General features: G+C 35.8%; 1 protein-coding gene across 14 annotated transcripts in view; it reads left to right on the top strand.

The window, feature by feature from the left end:
- ptpn4b (protein tyrosine phosphatase non-receptor type 4b) overlaps nt 1–18,165 on the top strand; it is a 66,805-nt gene that overhangs the window by 614 nt on the left and 48,026 nt on the right. For 4 of the 14 annotated variants that reach the window (XM_009296096.5, XM_005173946.6, XM_073936403.1 and 1 more), the window contains exon 2: nt 13,386–13,540. In XM_009296096.5, the coding sequence (XP_009294371.1) occupies nt 13,403–13,540 (138 nt within the window). In that variant the 5' untranslated portion in view covers nt 13,386–13,402. Of the gene's footprint in view, nt 1–13,385; nt 13,541–14,889; nt 15,403–15,451; nt 17,536–18,165 lie in introns of those variants that run through there. The other 10 variants (XM_073936396.1, XM_073936395.1, XM_073936404.1 and 7 more) reach the window with 5 other exon arrangements.

Genomic DNA, 18,165 nt, shown 5'->3' with positions numbered 1-18,165 from the left:
ACTGATTTGAGCGGCCAGGCAGTCATGGATTGCATGCACAGTGTGTTTCTTTTCTCTTCTTGATACCTGGCAACCCTCTCGGTGGCCTCTTTTTCCAGATCCTTCAGCTGAGATGCACGATGCCCGTTTATTTAAGGTTTATGTCACATCTGTACGTCTCGGATTTGCTCTCCATTGTGCCGTGTTTTCTCTGCCACATCATTACATAACCCCCCAGCCTTCATCCTCTGCATGCCAATAATCTGCTCGCATGCTGTGGGGATCCTTATATTGGTGCAATGTGTCACCCGTAAAGGTTTGTTTTAATTGTTTTCTGGGCACTACGCATCTCCCCTGGTTGAGTCGGTGACATCATCTCCTGTTCTGTCCCCCCTGGTGTGTGAGTGTGTGTGTGTGCGCATTCTTCAGCAGACTGTAATGCCACTGTTCTTCACATGCACCTGTTTCATCCCAAATGGGAAAAAAAGCGATGTGTTGTGCGACTGTGTTATATTTTTTTAATGTTTTTTTTTACTGCAGAGGGTTTGGCTTTGGTTCAGGTGTAACTTGGATGGATAATGTGTTGCGTGAATGAATGAATGAATGAATGAATGAATGAATGAATGGATGGATGGATGGATGGATGAATGAATGGATGGATGGATGGATGAATGAATGGATGGATGAATGAATGGCAGCCAGTTGGTCTGTAAGCATCTTTGTCTTCTCATCTTCTAGCTCAGTGGTTCTCAGCTGGGTTTGTTTGATATTTACGAAGCATATTTTTGGTGTTTTGGTAATTGTACGTTCTACATTTTAAGTAAGCATGTGATTTCTTAAGTGCTTATCTGCTTTGGATATTTACAAGCAAACATTTTAGTTGTGTAAAAAGTAAAGAGCCATATATATATTGTATTAAAGGCACAATATGTCAACACTATATTCAAATATCCCATAAAATATATTTAAAAAAAAATGAATAAATAAAAACAGTAGAACAGTGTTACAAATATGTCGCTGACTTGTGTATTTACATTTTCCCCAAATGTTTTAAGTAATGTTTTGCAATTCTCACTAGTCACAAACCCTCGATTTGCGGTTTGGTTTTATGGAAAACATATTCTGGCGCAATATGTCAATAAAATATCCTATAAAATATCTAAAAAAAACACTAGAAAAGTGTTATATATTCTGCTGACGCATGTATTTATATTTATCTCAGATGTTTTCATGAACGTTCAATTGATTTTAACTATTTTAGCAGGTCACACACCATCAGTTTCCTCCAAAAAGGGAAACAAGATGCTTTAAATATGTTGTGTGTTTCGTTAGATTGCACAGAGCAGCATTATAACAACTCTAAAATGCATTTAGTATAGTAAAACAGAGCTGCTACTTCTTCTCCATGTGATCATGAGTGCTCTAGAACCTGTGGATTGTGGCATAATAAAAGCTCCGCTGTGTCCATCAAAATACGCATTTGTTTGTTTTGAATACGCTCCCTCTAGTGGTGAAAATTATATAATGTGTCTGTTTAGGGATTGTTCATCTAAAAATTAAAAGTTCTGTCATCATTTACTCACCCTTGACTTGTTCAATACAATTAAGGTACCATTATGTCAGTAACCACTGACAGGGTAGGAAAAACAAATACTATGGAAGTCACCGGTCAGTTTTGTGAAATGTTTTATTTTACTGCAGAGGGGTTGGCTTTGGTTCAGGTGTAATAGGTAACTTGGATGGATCATGTATTGCGTGAATGAACAAATGAATGAATGAATGAAGGAATGGATGGATGGATGAATGAATGGCAGCCTGTTGGTTTGTTAGCATCTTTGTCTTCTCATCTTCTAGCTCAGTGGTTCTCAGGTTTGTTTGATGTTTACAAGGCCTATGTGCAATTGTACTTTCTACATTTTAAGTGGGATTTCTCAAGTGCACGATCTGCTTAGGATATTTACAAGCAAACATTTTAGTTGTGTAAAAAGTAAAGAGCCATATATATATTGCATTAAAGGCACAATATGTCAATAATATATCCAAATATCCAACAAAATATCCCTAAAACAAAAAACTTTAGAAAAGTGTTATATATGTCACTGACTTATGTTTTTACATTTTCCCCAAATGTTTTGACAAATGTTTGATTGATTTTTTTTCTTTTTCAATTTTCACTAGTCACACACCCTCAATTTCCAATTTGGTTTTATGGAAAACATATATTGGTGCAATATGTCAATAAAATATCTAAATATCCCAAAAAAAAAAAAAAAATCTAAAGACCACTAGAAAAAGTGTATATACTTTGCTTACACATGTATTTTTTTTTAATCCCATATGATTTGAAGAATGTTTGATTGATTTTTGCAATTTAGTTGGTCTCACACCTTCAATTTCCCCCAAAAAAGGGAAACAAGATGCTTTAAATATGTTGTGTGTTTCATTAGACTTCACAGAGCAGCATTATAACAACTCTAAAATGCTTTTATTATAGTAAAACATTGCTGCTGCTACTTCTCTGTGTGATCATGAGTGCACTGGAAGCTGTGGATTTGTTTGTTGTGAATACACTCCCTCTAGTGGTGAAAATAATGTAGTGTGTCTTTAAAGGGATTGTTTAACCCAGGGGTGTCCAAACTCGTTCCTCAAGGGCCAGTGTCCTGCATATTTTAGTTCCAACCCAAACTAGACACACCTGAACCAGCTAATCAAGCTTTTTCTAGGTAAATTAGACTTCCAGGCAGGTGTGTTGGAGGAAGTTAGAGCTAAACTATGCAGGACGCTGGCCCCCGAGGACTGAGTTTGGACACCCCTGGTTTAACCAAAAATGAAAGTTCTGTCATCATTTACTCACTCTTGAACTGGTTCCAAACAAATGAAGTTACTTTGAAGACCAGTAACCAGTAAAAGTGCAGGAGAAACAAAAATATGAAATGGATGGATGAAAGAATGGCAGACTGTTGGTGTGTTAGCATCTTTGTCTTCTCATCTTCTAGCTCAGGGGTTCTCAGCTGGGTTTGTTTGAGGTTTATGAGGCATATTGTTGTTATGTATGCTAATGTAGATTCTACATTTTTACCAAGCATGGGATTTCTCAAGTGCACGATCTGCATTGGACATTTGCAAGCAAACATTTTAGTAGTGTAAAATAATTACAGTGTAGAATTGTTATGTATACCACTAATCATTACTTATATTGGTGCAATATGTCAATAAACTATCCAAATATTCAATGAAATATCCAAAAATCATTAGAATAGTGGTATATATTTTGCTGACGCATTATTTTACATCTATCCTAAATGTTTTGAAGAATGATCTATTGATTTTTGCAATTTAGTTGGTCTCACACCTTCAATTTCCCCAAAAAAGGTAAACAAAATGCTTTAAATATGTTGTGTGTTAAAGACACACAACAGAGCAGCATTATAACAACTTTAAATTGCATGTAGTATAGTAAAACGGTGATTCATCTTCTCCTCCATGTGATCATGAGTGCACTGGAAGCTGTGGATTGTGGCATAATAAAAGCTCAGCTGTTTCCATCAAAATATGCATTTGTTTGTTGTTAATATGCTCCTTTTAGTGGCGACAATTACGTAGTGTGTCTTTTATAGGGATTGTTTAACCAAAAATGAAAGTTCTGTCATCATTTACTCACCCTTGACCTGTTCCAAACAAATGAAGTTACTTTGAAGACTGTTACAAACCAGTAACCACTAACATCCATGGTAGTAAAACAAATACTATGAAAGTCAATGGATACTGGTTTCCTATATTCTTCAATATAGCTTATTGTGTGTTCAGCAGTACAGTAGAGTACAGTACCAAAAAACCTAAACCGGTTTGAAACAAGTCCATGGTGAGCAAATGATGACAGAATGTTTATTCTGGGGTAAATTAAGGATTTATCTTTCCTTATAAAGTAACACTCCACTTTTTAGAAAGTAAAGTTGCTGTTTTTAGGTCAATATCGCTAGAAAGAATCCTCTCATTGAAGCATAATAATTAAAAGACTTTGCTGCCATGCCAGGCACAGTGGTGATGATGGTACGAGGATGGTATTGATAATTATGCTAGAATGAGAGTATAGTTCCTATGGCTATATTGCTTAGAAAATAGAAAGTTTTCATTTTCCTTCAGTCTTAGTACACGACGAACTTACTGAAAATTATAGATTTAAACAGCAAAATTATTAAAATAGGCGACGCAGTGGTGCAGTGGGTTGCACGTTCGCCTCACAGCAAGAAGGTCGCTGGGTCGCTGGGTCGCTGGTTCGAGCCTCAGCTCAGTTGGCGTTTCTGTGTGGAGTTTGCATGTTCTCCCTGCGTTCGCGTGGGTTTCCTCCGGGTGCTCCGGTTTTCCCAACAGTCCAAAGACATGCGGTACAGGTGAATTGGATAGGCTAAATTGTCCGTAGTGTATGAGTGTGTGTGTGAATGAGTGTATGTGAATGTTTCCCAGAGATGGGTTGCGGCTGGAAGGGCATCCGCTGTGTAAAAACTAGCTGGATAAGTTGGGGATTCATTCTGCTGTGGCGACCCCAGATTAATAGAGGAACTAAGCAGACAAGAAAATGAATGAATGAATTAATAAAACATTTTCTTTTTTTAATTTTAAATGAGATGCTAATGGTCTAATCTGATTCCATGATTAATGCTAAGCTAAGCTAAAAGTGCTCCCACCAGACCAAGAGGTTGGCTGAATGGATTGAAATGGTAACTGTTTATTCTTAAGAGAGTTGTAAAATAAGCCTGTTTCTCACATAAAAAAATTGGAGTGTTCCTTTAAACATGCAAGCAATTGTTAAAAAAAGTTTAACATTTCAGAATGTTGCTCTTATACTTAATATATAATATTAAATTAATTTTAAATGGTTCATCTGTATCTTTTTTGGGCAGCAACTTTGTTCAATTGTTGCAATTATTTAAAAGTGTTACTTGTGTCTTGCCTGTGTTGCTTTGGGCTGCCACTTGACATCCAGTATCTGGTTCCTAAAGCAAAACAGTTTAAAAACATCTGCAACTGCTTCAATGTTTACTTGTAAAAATGTCCTTTTAAATAAATCATGAAAAGTACCATGAACTGTGAACAATTTTGTACATTTATAAATGACAACGAACAAACCAACACATTATGTTCAAAATATTGTTTTAATTTTCATACTATTTACGGTATGGTTATTGACATATTGTAAATTAATAATAAAAAGCATAGTTAACCTCACAGTGACTCATTTATTCACCCTCAAGTGGTTCCAAACCTATATTCTGTTGATGTTTTGAAGAAAGCTGAAAAACTGTAACCATTGACTTTCATTGTAGGAAAAACAACTACTATGGAAATCGATTGTCACAGGTTTCCAGCTTACTTCAAAATATCTTCTTTTGTGTTAACAGAAGGTAGTAAGTCATGTCTGGAACAAGTATAGGGTGAGTAAACGATGACAGAGTTTTCAGTTTAGGCTGAACGATTCCGTTAATAATGGATTCTTTACTTTATTCTCACAGAATGTCATCAAAAGTCTAGATAAGAACCTCTATGATGCTTTTGTCATAGAGGTTATGATGGCACATTAGAGGCACGAATGGAAATGTTATCCAGAGTTTGGTTTGGGTAGGTTGACCCAGACTTTTTTTTGGGTGGGGGTAAACTCATTTTGTAACCTCACAGACTGTGATCTTGTGTTGGTGTTGGTGGTCTGAACCCTGCTCAGTGGAAAATTGTAAGAGTTTCGGTGTTTGTGGTATTCGATGGCATCCGGGGAAACTTCTACAGAAGAGAAACGTTCCACCACACACAATTTCTCATACACACACACACACACACACAAACACACACATTTATTGCCAAGTTATACAAGGAGATTATCCTTTCTGCATTGACATGCAGGACAAAGAAAGCTGCGCTGATGTAACTATCAGATATGAAAGTTATTTATAGGAGCGACGTGTGATTTTTGAGATCTTACGATTCAAATCCTTTAGGTTTTTATACCTCAAATTGTTTCAGTGATCAGAGGATTACGAAAAATCTTAAACAATGATGCGATTTGTTTCAAAAAGTATGTAAATTTAGTCAATCTGAAGTCAATAGTTCAAGTATGCTCAGGTTTGCTTGTCATTGATTGGCACATTTTGTCTGACAGTACCTTTCCATGTAAGTTGTGTCACGGATTCATGATTGTAATCAGTTGGGTGTTGGAGTTTAAATGTGTGGCTGTGACTGTGTTGAAGGGTTGCATGTTTGTTCCTAAAGGTCATGATCTCTGACCCTATGTTGTTTACACAGCTGCTTTTTAGTGTTACGAGAGCTTGTTTCATACATATGTAAAGAAACTTAGGTGCATCTTGTTTTAGAATCCCAAAAAGAGTAAGCATAAACTATGAAAGCAACTTCAAATGATAATTGATGCGTATGTCATTTCAAAGAACTTTAGGGGAATAGTTATTACTTGTGTTATTTGTTTGTAAAATGGTAACTTTGATGATAATGCAATCATTTAGTGCACAATAGATAGTTTCAGCACTGACATCACAATGTGTGTATCTGTAATAGTCATATTACAGTTTATATGATTTGTGGAATATTAGTAAGTTTATCTACTGTATATTAGTGTGAAAGTTTATCAGTTGCTTGTATTTTTAAGGCCTGTGGCTGTGTAAGAAGTGCATTTAATAGCATTTGTTGTAGGGCTGTGCAATTTGGGGAAAAGATCTAATTGTGAATTTTTTGTTTATTTATTTTTGGACAGATATTGCGGTTTCTATTTGTGATTTATTTCAGCTCAATAATCTCTATCTGTACCTGCTTCTAACTGCTAAAATGAAGTGAGTGTTAGTTAAAAAAATGAACTGAAAAGATAGTAACTTACTCCAACTTTTATTCAAATTAGCTTTTAATTATTCAGAAATTAAACATATTTTTTTTTCTCTAGAGCAAACATTAAGAACAAATAAAGTGACCTTAAGTTCAACTAAAATTAGAGAGATGGTAACAAAAAAAAAATCAGCAAACAATCATGGCTAATTTTGCTTATCAGCCTTTCTGTAGCTTATATTGTCTAAAAAAACTAAATAATTATCACACATGCTACACAAAATATTAAGGCATTCAACATACAGCTGTGGTACTGCAAAAACCCCATTTGGATGGGTTTTTTAATCCCTCTTTGGTCACTGCATTAAAAGGCGCTGTGATGTTAGCGAGGTTGTGTGTTATCTTAGTTATCTCCTGGTGCTTTTGTGATGTTTTTTCATATGGTGTAACAGCTACAAACAACTGAAATTGAACTATGCTATTGCTAGCTACTAGATTGAGTGTCCCTGGCAATGCTTTAGTTGACGTTTTACCAAGAAACTCCGCATATAGACGCCTGATGTGCTTTTTTAGGTGCTGGTTGTTGTATTTCCTTCGTGCTGGCAACAATTCTGTGACAACTCTTACAAATGACTTGTTTTTGTTTAGTGACCAAAATATTTCCATATTACCGATGTGCTGTTTTTTTATATTAAATTGTCTGTTTATGCTTCTGAAGCAGCAGATGCAATCATCCCACACGTCTGCGATTTTTCCTGTTTGTTTGTTTTTTATTGTGTATAGTTCTGATTGGGTAGAACAAAAGTGTGCTCACTCAGTTGGCTAGTAAGACTGTCACACACAGACGGAAGTCATGCATTTGCTCTGGGTGATGGGAAATGAAAAGATGTACATTTAATTTCGCAGCCTCTTGCGATTTAGGTAATCCCAACGTTTCTTATTGCGATTCGAGCCGAAAAGATTAAATATTTGGTAACCCTTTACAAAAAAGTTGTATTGCTTAATGATAGTTACTGTATGACATGAACAAACTGTAAACAATATGGCATTTGTTTATTTTGGTTAACATTAGTGCATTGACACATGGCACTATGGTATTCGTGGTGACCCGAGTTTGAGTTCCGACTCGGAGGTCCTTCATCGATTTTTTTTAAATAATTTTTTTCCCTCCCTGCTTCCCACACTTTGCTTTCTATAATCTTCACTGTCCTATAATATTAAAGCTGAAAACCCCTAAAAATTGTAGTAATAAAATTGTTAATAGGTGTTCAACTAAAAGAAAAAACTGATAAATAAATTCTTGGCTGTAAGATGCAAACTTAATTTGTTTCATAATAAAGCTGCATAATTCTTTAGTCAAGAACAGTGAAGGGTTTTATTTTTTTCTTTGTTTTAATTAATAGTGATGATAAGCACTGTCAGCAGCAGGAATATATCATTTTAAAAGCTGCACGTATCTAATATACTGTTACACATGCATTTTATTCTCAACTGTTTATGTTCATTTATTACATAACAAACAAGGATTATGGCACATTTTTGTGTATTTTGGTCCATTTAGTTGTGCAGAATAAGCTAAAAAAGACTCTACAAGTGTGTGTTATGCTCCATCTTTATACATTTTTTAAAAAAAAAGCTTTTAAAACATGTGAATAAATCTAGTACACTGCAATAAATCAAACATGCCCCATGCTACAAAATTCACATTACAGGATTTGACTGATTTTTCACAAGAAATGTTAATATGCAGAGGAATAAATTCGAGCTGCTGGAAAGAGGGCAGGATATTTCTTTGTAATCGTTAAACTGAGATTTGAGAAATTAAAAAAATTTAAAATTGAAAGTGAGTTTTGATTAATTGCAAAGCCTAAAGCACTTTATTTGTGTACATATGGACTTGCTTCAAAACCATCAAAGAAGCATTATTCAATTATTTCATCCGATTTTGTTGGCTTTATTTATGTAAAAAAAACCTTTATTATAAATCATGTGACAAAAATCCAATTAATTTATACTTTTAGTATACTTTTAATAATATATCCTAGTTTACCTTTTCTTGCCATAAAAATATGCATAAAAGCTGGCATGGCGTTAAACACAAACAAACAAAACCCACCACAGAACCATTGAAATGTATCTAAAAAATATGAATTCTTTCCAAATATAACATGTAAGATGTATACCGCATAAAAAAAAAATCTTTTTTTCCAATTTTGCGCAGCCATACTTTCATGTCATCCCAGTCCCAAACGTACTCTAATTTTCTTTGAAACTCAAAATAAGGCATGTTAAAAAACCATATTTACTGTCCTTTAAAAAAAAACTTGGGGTCCAATTGGGTGTTATTTGGACCCCATTGACATTCAGTGTAAAATCAAAAAGGTTTTCTTAGGTTTTCCAGGTGACTTTTGATGTTCCAGTAACTGTGGCTTTTACATGCGAGTGAATGGTAGTCACCGTCTTACTCGACCTTAGCACCAGTTAAAGCGCTGCGAATGTGTTAAGCCAGTGTTCCTGGAAAGAGACTTTGTATACGACATCGGGTAAGCTCATAACCTGCTCCCCGTGAGCTGCACTGTGGCCAGAAATCATTGTTTTCTTTCATGTTGTGGTTAAAGTGCAGAGGAAAATTATGTAAATGAACAACATTAGTCATAGTATGATAAACAATGACTCAAGCTTGGGGGTTAGTAGAGTCATAGATTGGTTGTTTGAATGCTTTAAACAACACGAGTGTCTAAAGCTATGTAATCAGATGGGTTTTGACCAAACCTCTAAAGTTATTGAAAGTGGACAAGCTCAAAATACATCTTAAAAGGGTGTAATAATAACCTAACATTTTAGGCTCTAGATATTATTGAAAACGTCCAAAATGAGGTGTCTAGAAACAAAACATTGGGTTGTCTCGAGTCTGGATTTCTATGGTGGGCCATCAGATGGTTTGGCACTAAAGAATCAAGAGTAAAGTGCATAAAGAGTTTAGAGTTTCTCATTCAGGATTCATTTTTACAGTTTTGTTGTTTTGGTTTTTGTGTTTTTGACGATAAAATTCTTTAAATGTAGTTGAATTAACAAAATGTAGAATCTGAGGGTTAAAAAAAATGTAAATATTAAGAAATCTTCTTCAAAGGGTCATGAAACCCCTGTCTCAGCAGGGTGTTTCACACCTCTAGTTAAAAAAAAGTCAGGAAAGTGGGTAGGCCCAGCTTTGTTTGGGTGGGAATGTCGAGTGGCGAAAGAGGGTAGGGTTTGCATGAGAAGGGGAGTTTTAGTTTGACCAAGCGCTGATTTTCAGGCAAAACATACACACAGACGCAGGGAAGAAAGACAGTGACTCTGTTTACATGGACATCAGTAATTAAATGATAAGAGTGTAGTTTTAATGGGTTGTTTAATACCGCAAGCTATATACGAGAAAAAAAAACCCTCCGTATTTCTCGGTAACTTAGATACACTCGGTAAGTAGCGTCAGAAAGCCGTGTGTGTATAGACTATCCTGTCACAATATAAAAAAATCGTAAAAATCGTACACGACGATAATAGTTTGATTAATGTGTTTGCATATTTACATTCAGAGAGCAGCATTTACAGCGGATGTTTCAGTCCACAATATTGTAATGATATTAACGTACTGTAAACTTAGTAACTTAGTTGACTAAGGTATGTCTTTAAAAACTGAAAGAGTACTGCTGACGATATTAACTAACTTTGCCATCTGAATAAACATAAACGAAGCACACTTACAAAATCTGGAGTGACCGGACAATCAACACCAACTGAAACCGCGTCTTTTTTCAAAATAAGACGAGCGGCAAATCTGAATTTCATCATATCCAGATGCGAAAAGCTCTTGGGTAAAAAATGTTCTTTACAAGTGTATTTTTGTTGCGTGCTAGCAAACCACTGTAATCCACACGTGAGTCCAGCTGCTCTCTCATAGCAAGGAAATGAAAACAAAACCTTTGTTGCAGCACATTTATAAACGCAACACTGACAGACTTGGTTTGAACCAGTCAGCTCGCTCTATTGTGCATGAGATGCAACACAATGTTCAGATGGCAAAGAGACACCACTTTGTGTTGCCAACCGTAATTCAAACAAGTGGAAGAAGAAGAATTGTTTGGAGACAAGGGGAGACAGTATTGCGTTTATAAATGTGCTAATAGTCCGCTAATAGTGTTTTTAGCAGCGTGGGACACATATACAGTTGAAGTCAGAATTATTTGCCCCCCTGTTTATTTTTCCCCCAATTTCTGTTTAACTGAGAGAAGATTTGTTCAACACATTTCTAAACATAATAGTTTTTATAACGCATTTCTAATAACTTATTAATGATTTATTTTATCTTTGCCATGATGACAGCACATTTTAATAGATTTTTTTCAAGACACTTTAATACAGCTTAAAGTGACATTTAAAGACTTAATTAGGTTAATTAGGCAGGTTAGGGTAATTAGGCAAGTTCTTGTTTAACGATGGTTTGTTTCTGCCGAAATAAAACAAATAAGACTTTCTCCAGAAAAAAAATATTATCAGACATACTATGAAAATTCTCTTGCACTGTTAAATATCAATTGGGATAATATAAAAAAGAAAATAAATTAAAAGGGGGGCTAATAATTCTGACTTCAGCTGTATATGACTGTCAACATCTCAAATGATTTGTTTTGGTGTTTACTGTGTTATCAATAAAATCATTAATTAGCATTTTTAGCTCATTAATGTTTTGTGCCATTCTTTTCACCAAAACAATGTTTGAATGATTAAACTTTAAAATTTAGTTGAGTGCGTATTTTAGTTATGCACATTAGCCCACTAGCAAAGCATTGAAGTTTACAGTATCATTAGACAGGTTTCCATCAAAACCTGCAGCGAATGTTTTCAAAGTTTGCAAAAAAAATATCTAAAAAGCCCCAAATGTAAAATATGTTTTCATCAGTCTGTCAGAGCGACTGACTGTAGTATTGGTAACGTAGTAACCAGCTGTAAACAATGCAAACGTAATGGAGAGAATGGTATAATGTTCTCTAGTTTACAGTTCCTTCAAATGCATTTCTATTTCCCATTTTTCAAATGAATCCTTTTCCCAAAGTCTAAAACCACCTCAAATGAGCGTTGAAAACTGTTTTTGTGAAAGTAAAGAACTATTTTTCAGCATTTCCATCACTCCTTTCTCGTGCGATACTTCAAAATGAGCATTAACTCTGTTAGCGTTAAAAACAATAGTTAGAATTTTAGCTCATTAGTTAATATTTTGTGCCAATTATTTTAATCAACAATAAATAAACAATAAACAATGTTTGAATGATTAAACATTGAAATGCCTACTTAATATTTATTCATTGTAGTTGTATGGTATTTTAGTTATGCACATTAGTCCGCTAGCAAAGTGTTCAAGTTTACCAGTAGCCGGGTTTCCATCAAAACGTGAAGTGAATCTTCAGTTTGAAAAGTTTGCAAAAAACATCTAAAATACCCCAAATGTGAATTAAGTGTGTTTTTATCAGTTTGTTAGAGCGGCTGACTGTAGTATTGGTAACCTAGTAACCAGCAGTAAACAATGCAAGCATAATGGAGACGTAGGTGTAATGTTTACTAGTTTAAAGTTCCTTCAAATGCATTTGCATCTCTCGTTTTTCATAACATTTTCCTAAAGTCTAAAATCACCTCAAGCGAGCGTTAAAAACTGTTTTTGTGAACTAAAGAGCTATTTTTCAGCATTTCCATCACTCCTTGAGCATTAACTCTTTTAGCGTTAAAAACATTCATTAGCATTTTTAGCTCATTAGTTAATATTTTGTGGCATTCTTTTCATCAAAACAATGTTTGAATGATTAAACATTGAAATGACTTAATATCTGTTCGTTTTGTGTTTTTATCCCTGATATTTATCATTGAAAAATATCAACATTAGCCAAGAACTAGCAAATATAATATTTTGCTAGGAGAATTCATAGTGTTTGGCTCTAGTAGACACTGTAGAAAACGTTATCTCTGTCATTGAAATGCCTCAGTCATTCTTGTCGAATATGAATAGGTTCGCAACAAAGTATCTTTTGAGGAACTCAAGCTCGCCGATTGTCTTGAGGAATCTGAGAGCTGGTGGAAAAATGACCTCGCTTGCATTGAGCGGAGCGATTAGTATCACTTAAAAGAAAAAAAAGAAACCTTGAATGAAAGCGTTCAATCTTACAGGCGAGCAGTTTCAGATGCTAATTCAGGTTAGCTCACGGAAAAAAGTAAATGTATCAGGCAGTTTCCAATCGAGAGTTTCATGAATCTGAATTATCTTGACACCAACCTTGACCACAAATTCCTTTGTGAGAGTCTTCAGTTGAGAGGCTAATAATATCTAAATGGCATGTTAAGAAAGATATGTATATATATATATTTAGCATTCATGCTAGTAGGAATCTATAAAACATTTACAGTGTTCATTTATAGCTACAGGAAATTTTTAGGCGGAGTGCAGATGAATGTTTGTAAATGATGTTTGCCGTTGGATCACCTGGGCTAGTGTGTGTTTTACACTGCCTAATAATGTGTACTGCAGGTCAAATGACCTTTAGCCTCTGTGTGTTTTGCAGACGGAGTGGGGACCGTAATGACCGCACGCTTCCGGTTGCCTGCTGGCAGATCTTACGATGTGGGAGCGTTGGAGGAGGCCAGAGAGAGACAGCACGCGCAGGTGGAGTGTAACGTTTTACTGCTGGACAACACAGTGCAGACCTTCAGAGTCAATGTGAGTATCCACACATCCAATCATGCGCCTTCAGCCTCTTTAATAAAGCTAATCAAGCTGTTAGGACTAGCCGTTTTTCCCAAGAAGGCTTAAAGGGATTGGTTAGTCCACCCAAACATGCAAATTTGCTGTTAACCCGTTTAATTCAGCTGGTCACGGTTTTTACGTGACACTTTTTCTCGTTTCTGGAAGCTCTAAATGTGTTGTTCTTGGCTTTGGGCAAGGATTGCAACATTTAAAGGTCCCATGAAATTTAAGTTTTTTAGATGTTAGTATCAGTCATGGTGACACGGTGGCTCAGTGGTTAGCAATGTCGCCTCACAGCAAGAAGGTCGCTGGTTTGAGTCCCGACTCGCTGGCATTTTTGTTTGGAGTTTGCATGTTCTCCCAGTGTTGGCATGGGTTTCCTCCCATGTGCTCCGGTTTCCAGTCCAAAAACAGGTTGTACAGGTGAATTGGGTAATCTAAATTGGCCCTAATATATGAACGTGAGAGTGTATGGGTGTTTCCCAGTGCTAGAACTGGAAAGGGTACCCGCTGTGTGCTGGAATAGTTGGCGGTTCATTCCATTGTGGTGATCCCTGATGAATAAAGGGACTGGAGGAAAATTAATGAATGAATGAGTATCAGTAATGTTGGTTTTTAGGATGTATACAAGAATGTCAACCACTCTCATTAGCAGAGCAGTGATGAAACAAAATGCTATCGGCTGTTTTTTTAAAAAGAGGAGGAGCTACTACATCTTGTTTCTCTTGAGATTATGTCAAACATTGAATAAAAATAAACATTTCAAAGCACTTCGGGACCTTTAAATGAAAAAATTGTTTTGATTCAAATCCATCAATGGCACATGGACTAATCAGTTTACTTCCTGTGTTACAAGAAATAAAATTGGAATTCATTTATTCACTGTCAGGTCATCAAAGATGTAGATGACTTTATTTAAAGTAGAACATTAAAGAAGATTTTTAACTTAAAATTTGGTCCTTGGTGATTCATAGAATGCTAATCGATGGCTATTTGAAGAGTTTAAAAAACATATAGAGACATAGAATTAATACCTGACAATACATTGAGGTCTTATGAAACTAAATTATTAGTTTGTTCACGAAACTGAGCAGTATTTATAATATTATCAATGATAAGTATGTGAAAATCGAGAAATTAGTGTTTTATTTTATTTTCATTTGTTTTTGGCTGGTTCATAATAAAGCTCGGAATGAAAATAAATAAATAAACATTGAAGTTCACACTGTGGGTTTAAATTGGACCTGGGCCAATAAGAAACCTCATAGCAACCAATCAGAGCCTTCCAGCAGTGCAGTAAAAGCCAATCAGAATGCCTTAGGGGCGCCATAGCAACGCCCTGGCAACCACAACTCAACACTCTGATCTTGGCAGGAGGTATTTATTTAAAAAAAATGCAAAAAAGCCAGGTTAAGTTGTATATTATATAAAACCTGACTTGTTAAGATTACAAGTGAGCATAATAGTCGAGTTCCAAAAGGAAATCTTTATTAATTGTTTACAAGGAAAAAAAAGCCTTCTACATTACCTATTATACTATATACCCATTATATAAAAACTACCTGACAAAACTCTTGTAGTCGATCCCAGTTGTAAGAGCAACAGATAATAACTTTGACTTCAAGTTGATCATCTGTAAAAGTCGATTTTTCTGATGAATCATCTGTTGAGCTGCATCCTAATCATCACAAATACTGCAGAGGACCTAACCCGCATGAACCCAAGATTCTCATAGATATCAGTCAAGTTTGGTGAAGGAAAAATCATGGTTTGGAGTTACATTCAGGATAGGGGCGAGAGATCTGCAGAGTGGATGGAAACATCAACAGCCTGAGGTATCAAGACATTTGTGCTCATTACATTACAAACCACAGGAGAGGGTAAATTCCTCAGCAGGGTAGCGCTGCTCCTCATACTTAGCTTCCACATTAAAGTTCCTGAAAGCAAAAAAGGTCAAGGTGCTCCAGAATTGGCCAGCCCAGTCACCAGACATGAACATTATTGAGCATGTATGGGGTAAGATGGAGAAGGCATAGAAGATGAATCCAAAGAGTTGATGAACTCTGGGAGTCCTGGAAGAATGCTTTTTTTGCCATTCCAGATGAGGGATGTCATTCCAGAGATGTATGGATGCAGTCCTCTAAGCTCATAGGAGTCACACACAATATTCATTCTGTTTCCACTGCACCATGACTTTATGTTCTATACTGTACATTATTTCTGTTAAGTGACAAGACTTTTGTCAAAATAGAGCCCTTGAGGTTCATTGTCATTTTTTTTTATCACACACAGCGCACAAACACATGAGGAGGAAATAAGTCATAATCATAAGACATAAATCTTTAACCTAATGACTTTTATTAAAAATGTTGACAGAGATTTTGTGAAATAATAATAACAGCGGAGCATTAATTAAATGCATATTTCCTGTGGAGCAATCGATTTGAGGTAGCCTGATATTTTATTTGACAGAAAGAAAAAAAAAAAAACATGATTGGACAAACAGCGGACCCTCAGCCTCCTCCACTGGACCAGCTCCTTCTTCTGGTCCAAATGTGTTGAAAAGAAACAGTTTGCAGGAGTTTGCTCACAACCCATAATAAAAGAAAAAATAAGTGATAATGGCATTGATTTCACTTCTGATCTTCAGTTTAGCAGTTCAGTTCTTTAGCATTTTATAGCACTTGTTGTTTAAGCACTTGTTATTGTTTAGAAAAAAAAACACTTTATTTGACAGTACTTTTAAATAAATGGTGTAAAGCATAATCTCATATCTCGGTCTGTTAACCAGTTTTTTCACATTTTTTTCACTTTAAGCTCTTGTTACTTTATTTTTGTCATTATCGTCAATATTTTAAGTCTTTCTGTGCAGTTTCTCTCCACTAACCCCCCCCCCCACCTCCCCCCCAAAGTCAGACCTTGATGTCCTAATTAAATAATTAAAAATTAAAATAACTATTTTATCAGAGGTCTTCTGATACTAAATGATTGACTAAGGCAAGTTATTATTTGTTGTTGCTTAATCTTGGGTAGGTGGCAAGACTGTCAGGTAGTGTAAATACGCTAAGCTGTAAAAAACTCAAAATATTGTAATATATCTGCATATGGCTGTTTTACCTCAAATTATACAGATTTATATAGATATTGTTTGTATTTAGGTATTTTGCGACAGCACGGAATAAGCAATAGACCTTAGACTTTTTATTTTGTCCATACAATATACACATTATATCATCATAATCCACAGCCCTATAGTCCTATTAGGAAAATGGCTCGTAAATTACACAGAATAAAGTATTTTGGAAAGTAAAGAAGCAGATTGTTTTCTGTGAGGGTTGGATTTATGTGCACGGTTGTAGGAAGAAAACAGAATACACAGTTTGTACAGTATAAAAATCATTGCGTCTATTGACCTTATTCTAAAATGCGGAAGTGCGCCTGTTTTCGCGATTGTCTTAGAACTTCTGATTCAGTCGCCTATGGGAGAAATGACTAGGAATAATAAACAGCAGAAAACGGTCAAACTACTTGCTCTACAAACAAATGTTTGCATGACTATACAGACAAAGTAGTATAATATAACAAGACAATATCAAATTGCAACATCAAGCAGCGAAATGAGTAGTTTTTAATGTCTAAAAATGAATGGAAGTGAATGAGACCGGAAGTCTCGAGCCAAAAAGATTCAAATGGCAGCGCCCGCTCGTCGGCGGAGAATAAGGTCAATAGGAAGTCCCCATTGGGATAGCTGTACAAGTGTGTGTGTGTGTAGTTTCTTAAGCAAACCCTTCGCACTTGTTATGGATAATAATAATGATCTTCCGGAGGTTGCGAGTTCAATTCCAGGTAGAGGTGACCCAGAAACCGCTGCTCAATTCTCAGATTTGCTGTGTCAGCGTTTGGAGCCGCAGCGCTGCCGTTATTGTGCGAATAATTGCTTTGGATGAAAAATGTCTGCTAAATGGCAGGTCGGTGAGAATCACCACAGGAGTCCAGTCGTCTGTGATGGTACAATAGAGGCGGACTGGAGTTATGCGGTGTGGCGGCTCGGATTGGTTTTCTGTGTGTAGTTTAGAGGCGCTGTTTCGGGCAGATGCTTCACATTCCTGGGTTGGAAGGAAGCGTGTCCCAAGGCCATGCCTGTCATGATCATACATGCTGCACAGAATCAGATCACAGCGTCTGGGGCTGAAGGGTTAAGCTAGATGGGAGATGAGTGCCTTGTATAACTGTCTCTGATATAGAGGATTGTGTTTTAGGGGTTTATTTGGTTATATTGTTTTGCACAAACAATTTAGTTTACAACTTGTGTAATTTTGGTGAAAATGGCTTTTTTTCCCCTTTTGCAATAATTTAATTGCATTTCAAAAGACCACCAGAAACTGCTGTGCTGCTACAATTGCCTGCTTGATTCAATGAAATATTTAAGTTGTCTTTCGTAATTGATTAAATTTCCAGCAAAAAGATTTTGTCTTTGGTCTGTGTTCTGTTTACGTTTTTATTTTTATTGTGTTATTTTTATACGGTTTTATGTTTATGGTGTATTGTTTTGGTGTTTTTATGCTTTGGTTTGTTCATTTTTTATTTTTTGGTTTGAA

Source organism: Danio rerio, chromosome 22 (assembly GCF_049306965.1).
Source record: "Danio rerio strain Tuebingen ecotype United States chromosome 22, GRCz12tu, whole genome shotgun sequence".
Taxonomy (NCBI): Eukaryota; Metazoa; Chordata; class Actinopteri; order Cypriniformes; family Danionidae; genus Danio; species Danio rerio.
Note: the sequence above shows the minus strand (reverse complement) of the source record. Positions and strands in the feature narration are given on the sequence as shown.